At 35.7% G+C, this 7,222-nt stretch overlaps 1 protein-coding gene across 1 annotated transcript; it reads left to right on the top strand.

Annotated features, from left to right (window-relative positions):
* Nucleotides 1-2,367: 2,367 nt before the first annotated feature.
* Nucleotides 2,368-5,173, top strand: LOC133779194 (conserved oligomeric Golgi complex subunit 7-like). Its single transcript, XM_062219185.1, has 7 exons — nt 2,368-2,700; nt 3,519-3,608; nt 3,696-3,815; nt 3,920-4,021; nt 4,149-4,426; nt 4,532-4,677; nt 4,826-5,173. Exons 1-7 carry the CDS (start codon nt 2,368-2,370, stop codon nt 5,026-5,028), a joined length of 1,272 nt encoding a protein of 423 aa, XP_062075169.1. The 3' UTR covers nt 5,029-5,173.
* The last annotated feature ends 2,049 nt before the right edge of the window (nt 5,174-7,222 follow it).

Genomic DNA, 7,222 nt, shown 5'->3' with positions numbered 1-7,222 from the left:
TGTTTTTAGGGCTTGCATTGAACTTTTTTTGAGACATGGAAATGTACTATCAACTATGTTATGATCCTCAAATGAATAGATATGACTCTTATTCTAGCAATTACAATTCACAATGGAAGGAATATTCTAATACTTTCTATGGTGAAAATCAATATGTTGAGCCAAATTACTACTCTCAATCAGACTATAATGAGTTTGTACCACAATATTTAGATCCATCAATTGGAGATCTCATCAATGTAATGAATGCCAACAATCTCCAACTTCAACAGATGTTAGAGTAGGCTTACGTGCATCATCCTCAACATCCTCCTACAGGAATGTCACAAGATCAAGAACCATCAATTTCAGATATGTTAAAAACCGTGGTGGCTTCAACTATACAGACCCAAGTTATTCTTCAGAGTACAGAAGCGTCCCTCAAGAATTTGGAGAGTACTATGGGACAAATTGCTACATCATTGAATAATCTTAAGGTTGAGAATTTTGGAGAATTGCCCACAGAATTAAAGAGTAATCCAATAGAGAATGATGGTACCCTAACTCTTCAAAGTGGTCCACAACTTGACACGCCACCTTATCCAGACATAACATTTGATCTAATTCCAACTCAAGAAGTCAACAATTCAACCCCAGAAGCATCTTCTCAACTCGAGATCGAAACTTTCACGTCAGTTGGTCCATCATCACAGAACATGCTACACAAACCAACTGTTAGATCGTATGTCCCTATTCCTCCTTTTCTGAGCAGATTGACAAAATTTAAGAATGAGGGGAAAATAAGGCGATCCTTAAAACCAATAATTTGCTCCTTACAACCATTAAACATGTACCACCATATGCTAAGCTTTCTAAGGAGTTTTCCACAAATAAAAGGAAAATGAAGGGTGATAAAAAGATAAGTGTGGGGGAGAATGTTTCTACTATTCTCCAAAGGAAGTTGTTACCCAAGCATCAAGACCTTGGGATGTTTATAAATCGATACACTATCGGTAAAACCAGATTTGATCATTGTATGATAGATGTAGGAGCATCTATTAATGTTATATTTTATTCTATTTTTGCTTCTTTAAATCTAGGGTTATTAAAAGAAACTAGTGTTATTATTCGATTAGCTAATCGCACTAATGCTTATCCCCTAAAGGTGGTTGAAGATGTTTTGGTGCAAGTTCAATTTTGGAGGTCATTCCTACTGATTACAAGTCAAAGTTGGATGTCAAAGCATGGGCACTTACAATGAAATTTGATGGTGAAGTTATAGAGTTTGATCTGTTGAATTATATTGATAAGTGCAAAAGGAAGAAGGTTCTGTTAAATGACCCACCATGACAATCATGACCACATCATTCAGTTGAGCTAACGACATTAAACAAAGCGTACTTGAAGGAGTTTTCTTACCCTTATCTATTTATTTTGCATTGATTTTTTATTTAGTATGTGCCTTGAGGACAATGCTTAAATTGAGTGTGGGGGAAGGAAAAACTACCTGTTTTATTTTTATTTGTCACTTATTTAGTTGTTATTTGTGTTTGTGTTGTTTAGTTGTTTTTAGTTTTCTACGTTGTCATAAGCATGGTTGTGTTGAAGTCGTCTATCAATGATAAAACTTCTCCTTGAGATGAGACTACTCCTAGGAAATTGATGAATTCTGCATGAATTATGTGCTTAACTCTTGTGTGATTGTTACTTAAGCTTTATCTTCGATTTTTAAACATAATGTGTACAATTAGATTTACCTTTCACTAGTATTTTGATATATTTATGCATGCTATCACTACAACAATATTTAGTATATATTACATTAAAGAATAGCATATATTTAGAAGTGCTATTATTAAGTGGGGGATTAAAACACACGGATCTGAATAGTGGGGATTAAAAACACACGGGTCTGATTTTGGCGCCATATGACTAAAAACTCAGGCGCCAAAATGAATTTCTGCCAAATTCCCTTTCTCTCAGCCTTTCTCTAAGTTACCCTTTCTCTCAGCCTCCATCTCTCACTCACGAAGCCCTCTCCGCCCTCACGAAGACTCACCGCCCTCACGAGGTCTCTCCGCCCTCAACTCATCTCTGCCTCACCGCCCTCACGAAGTCTCTTCGCCCTCACCGCCCTCACGAAGTCTCTCTGCCCTCAACTCATCTCTGCCTCACCGCCCTCACGAAGGAGAGAGCGAGAGAGGGAGTCGCACACAGATATGGCAGGTCAGATTGTTAAAGCGAGGAGGGATGGAGGCATGCATGACGTGCCCTCTTTGTAATAAGCTCTTGAGCGAAGCCACTACCATCTCTCTCTGCCTCCACACGAGTATGTTCCTTCTCTCGACTCTTTCTCTCATCAATTCTTCTTTTCTCTCAAGTTTTTCGATGATTTTTGTGATTTGGGTTTGCTTTGTTTTTGCGTCTTGTGTGTCTGCGTTTTGTGTTTTGTGTGATTTTTGCGTTTTGCGTTTCGATCCCAAGAAATGTGTGAACTCAACGTGTCAAACTCGGCACCCAGAGGACTCAGTCGATAACCATCTCGTCGATCTGGAGATGAGGCTCCAAATCGTATCTAAAGAGATCTCTGCCTCGCTAGAGGAGCAGAGCTCCGCTGCCCTACTTCGCGTGCCACGGGCCACCCACGATGTGATCCGACTCCGCGACGATGCGGTTTCACTACGCTCCGTCGTCGCCGGAATCCTTCAGAAACTCAAGAAGGTACCTACATGTTATGTCTGTTTCTGCTATGTTTCTTCTTTTTGCCGCAATTCGAATTTGGTTTTTTAACTTTATTTTTGGGTTCAATTCACTAGAAGACGTGAAGTATGGAAAATTTGGACAATATTAGGATGGCGGTGTCAGATTTACTGCATTTTATAAGTTAAGAAAGTATAATCTTTTAATTATGCTATCCCTTAATGCCAAATTTGAAGCTTAATATATTTCTCAATTGCTCAACTGAGTTTTTTCAATTTGCCTAAGTGAACGAGGGAAATTTGAGGAAGATTTTCTAATGCAAATTTTTCAATATTAGTTTTTTTTTTTTTGGATATTTGAGAACTACGATTGTGTAGTTTGTGCTACCTTTTGAGCTCAATCTCTTGGCAATGAGTTAATAGATTTTTGGAATAAATTACAAGAAGGCAGGGCACCCTTTTGGTTAAAATGTCACGTTTTTTCTTTTTCTGCTTAAAAATAAATGTAGATATTATGAATAGATTATTGCTAATGTGAACAATGGAATTATGTTGAGTTATATGCATGGATATACGCACACATAACTGAAATAGTTGCCTTAATATATATATTCTGCTTTGCAATATGTTGTAGAGCATTACTATAAATTATAGTAGCAAGTTCACATTGATATACCCACGTTTCAGTACATTTACTAATGTAATTGGTTTATATAATTTACATGGGTAGACAGCTGTTGCCGGCTTAGCTTTGTTTATATGGTTTGATATTTTAGCTTCTCACTTGATACATATGTATAACAATACTCTTCTCTTCAAACAATTGGTTTTAATATGTAGGCTGAAGGATCATCAGCTGAATCTATAGCTGCTCTGGCCAAAGTTGATACTGTTAAGCAGAGAATGGAAGCTGCTTATGAGACATTACAGGTGGGTATTTGATCATAGAAGTTATAATCAGTGCAGTATTGGAAAATGTTGATGTTGCATTTGATTTACTCATTGATGGATCAACAGGATGCTGCTGGGTTAACTCAATTAAGTTCAACTGTGGAAGATGTTTTTGCCAGTGGTGATCTTCCAAGGGCTGCAGAAACCTTAGCCAACATGAGGCATTGCTTGTCTGCTGTTGGGGAGGTAATATTTTTCTATAAATTGTTTTAACATTATACTCTACATTTGATTTTATAATTTTTGATGATTTTAACTTGATATTTTATTTTTTGTTTTGCTCATTTTAGGTTGCTGAATTTGCTAATGTGAGAAAGCAACTCGAGGTCCTAGAGGATAGGCTAGATGCAATGGTGCAGCCACGTTTAACAGATGCATTATCCAGCCGGAAGGTCACCAAATTTCTTACAGCACTTGTTTTGCCTATGGCTTGCTTTCTGTTCAATTTATCTCCTATTAATTCCTTTTAGTACATACCATACGCAACTTGAATAACTTACATCTATTATCATCCTGCAGATAGACATTGCTCAAAATTTGCGGGGTATTCTCATTCGAATTGGAAGATTCAAATCACTGGAGCTACATTACACAAAAGTTCACCTAAAGCCCATAAAACAGCTCTGGGAAGATTTCGATTCAAAACAGCGTGCTATTAAGCTTGCAAATGAGAAGACTGAAGCTGAAAGGCTGTCAAGCCATGAGTTTCAATCAAGCTCTTCGACAATTTCATTCGCAAGTTGGTTGCCAAGCTTCTATGATGAGTTGATTCTTTATCTTGAGCAAGAGTGGAAGTGGTAAATTCTTCTGACTATATATTGTTTTAAGCACCGAGGAACATCTTGTTGATACAAAGAAGCTATCACTGAATTTAAGCACTGAGCTTAAACTGTCATCTGCAGGTGTATGGTTGCTTTTCCTGAGGATTATAAAACTCTTGTACCAAAGCTACTGATCGAGACAATGGCAACTATTGGAGCAAGCTTTATTTCACGTATCAACCTTTCAATTGGAGAAGTTGTTCCTAAAACAAGAGCTTTGGGAAAAGGTTTGTACGGACTTGTTTTTATGGTGCTTTTAAATTTTGTAGGCATTTAATATTATATGATATCTTTCAATTGGACAAGCTTTAAGTCATGCAATTTTATTTTTGGCAATTTATAAATTATCCAATCAATGTGTTTCTTTTTATTCAGGTTTATTAGATATTATGTCTGGTGACATGCCAAAGGGAATTAAGATTCAGAGGAAACATTTGGAGGCATTGATTGAGTTACACAACGTGACACAGACTTTTGCTAGAAATATTCAGCATTCCTTTTCAGATTCTGATCTTCGAGTTCTAATGGATACACTGAAGGCAGTGTACTCTCCCTTTGAATCATTTAAACAAAGGTAAGCAATCATAAACTTTTTTGCACTTCCACATTCTTCTAAAATATCTAGGTTTTTTTTTTTGAAAACTTTTTTCTGTTATTTTTTCTTCGTTATATACTAGATTCTGTAAATGCTATGTTCATTTTTTGATTAATGATTGAATATGGGAGAAGATGATATATAAAATTGTTTTAGTACAATATCACCAAATATGCAAATATTGTACAGTGAAGAATCGTGTTGTTTCTAGGTTAGAGATAAGAAAACTATAAAAAAGCAACATGAACAAGATCTAAAAATTAAAATGATCTTCAGCACATTCAAAGGTAGGCCAAGGGTAGCATGAAAGGTAAAATGTTGTGAAGATGTGTTTTTTTTTTTTTTTGATAAGAAACAGAGATGAATTGAAAAATATATATATTTATATAATATTAATCATCTTAGCTACATCCTAAGAGCCACATTAAACTACTGCAAACTATAGCAACCCAAAGTGTAAGAATAGTAGAGAATATTCTCAAATTGTTCACTAGTTACTTGAAAAATGTACATTAAACAAATGGCCTCAAGGTACTCCTAACTTCACCTAAAATTTGCCTTGTTGGTGACCTTTTTTTGATGTTTCAAGAATGCCTAAAGAGAAGCCCAAGACACTTTTTCTTATATAGGAAACAAAATTCCACATGACCAAAAAAGGAAAAGAAATCAGTGAGGGAAAACAGATAGTTGAACAATCCATTCATTCAACTAAAAACAATCAAAATCAGGAAAGATGTAGAACATAGTAACCACTGCTATTGGCCAAAAAGAAGCTTAAAACCCGGGTGTTTCTCATTATGATGATTACAAATCCTTCTTTTCAATACAAGGTAACACCTCTCTGTTATAAGTAGCAAAAATGACATGTTTTACAATTCCACATTACTGCTGTCATCTTCCCTTTGCCAAAGCCCATATAGGTTTCTCCTACATTAAATTTTTCTAAAAACGGTAATGAAGAATATGTTTTACAAAAGTTTATACTACAGATATCAAGCTGTGCTAAAATGGAATTCTTTTCCCAAACAAAATCTCCATTATCATTACCCCCCCGAAGGTCACATCAACTTTAAATTCCTCACTCAGGTCCCCCTTTATTTCTAGATATCTTGTCCAAGGCCACAATGCTCTTGACACTAAAGTTAAAGATTCAAGAATCTCTCCACAGATTCCAAAATAGATAGATAGAACTGAAACTCCATAAAAGTTGGACTCTGAATTTGGGGCCAAATACTAGCACATGCACTTAAATAAGAAAATATACACAAGAGATCACATCATAAGCTTAAATCCATTGTCATGCTCATTGACATTTGTTACGACAAGAAAAAAAAAACATAGTTAAACAGGAGGAACCAGTATCAAGAAAAAAGATACAGGCAACACCAACAGTGAGGTGAGAATAGAAATCACCTCATCAAGGTAATCAACATCGAGGTCGCTAGAGTTATCAACATTGCCAAACATAAATCCCAAAAGTCGATTACTACCACCAGCCTCTTCGTAATCATCCTCATCATCTGCCAAATTACAATAGAAAAAATAACATTTATACATATATATTGAAACTACTTATCTTACATGTTGAATTGAATATTATGGTACAAATGTTAAATAGGAATTTAAAGTCATAGACATACTAAACCTATATAGGCCTAAAATTTCATACACACGAAAGACTGAAATCCAATGCAAAAGCTCTTCAATGTAAGACACACGACTATAAATGACCATACCAACCTCTTCAATATAAACCGGAGGACTATAAATGACTCAGATGTAAACACCCAAATAAGTAGAATAGCAAAATAGAAAGAAAATAAGAATTCATATGGTTCCCAAAAAAAATGACAGAAACAAAAAAGCTCCATTTCAGGGTTAAACGAGACAGTTGAGGGTAGCTATTGGTCTAAATAACATAAACATACCCATGAGACAGTTGAGGGTGGCTATTGGTCTAAATAACACAAACATGTGCCCAAAAGCAGTAGCTCAAACAGTAAGGCATGTAGTTTGCTCCCGCAAGGTTTAAGGTTTGAGTCCCTCATAGGTACCTAAGGTCCTACATAGCAATTGCTATAATTTTATAGTCCTCAAATTTGTAAGGTTAGGTAATGAGCCTAGTTTAGAAAGAAAAAAAAATACCATAAACATGTTTAGTAAATGCTGAAGAAAGT

This window comes from Humulus lupulus, chromosome 5 (genome assembly GCF_963169125.1).
Source record: "Humulus lupulus chromosome 5, drHumLupu1.1, whole genome shotgun sequence".
NCBI lineage: Eukaryota > Viridiplantae > Streptophyta > Magnoliopsida > Rosales > Cannabaceae > Humulus > Humulus lupulus.
This window is presented reverse-complemented; position numbering and strand designations above follow the sequence as displayed.

Excerpts from the sequence above, each read along its gene's own strand:
- LOC133779194 (XM_062219185.1), top strand. The coding sequence starts at position 2,368 with ATGATTTTTGTGATTTGGGTTTGCTTTGTTTTTGCGTCTTGTGTGTCT. Across the intron at positions 2,701-3,518 it reads TCCTTCAGAAACTCAAGAAG|GCTGAAGGATCATCAGCTGA; the intron begins GTACCTACATGT and ends TTTAATATGTAG. Across the intron at positions 3,816-3,919 it reads GCTTGTCTGCTGTTGGGGAG|GTTGCTGAATTTGCTAATGT; the intron begins GTAATATTTTTC and ends TGCTCATTTTAG.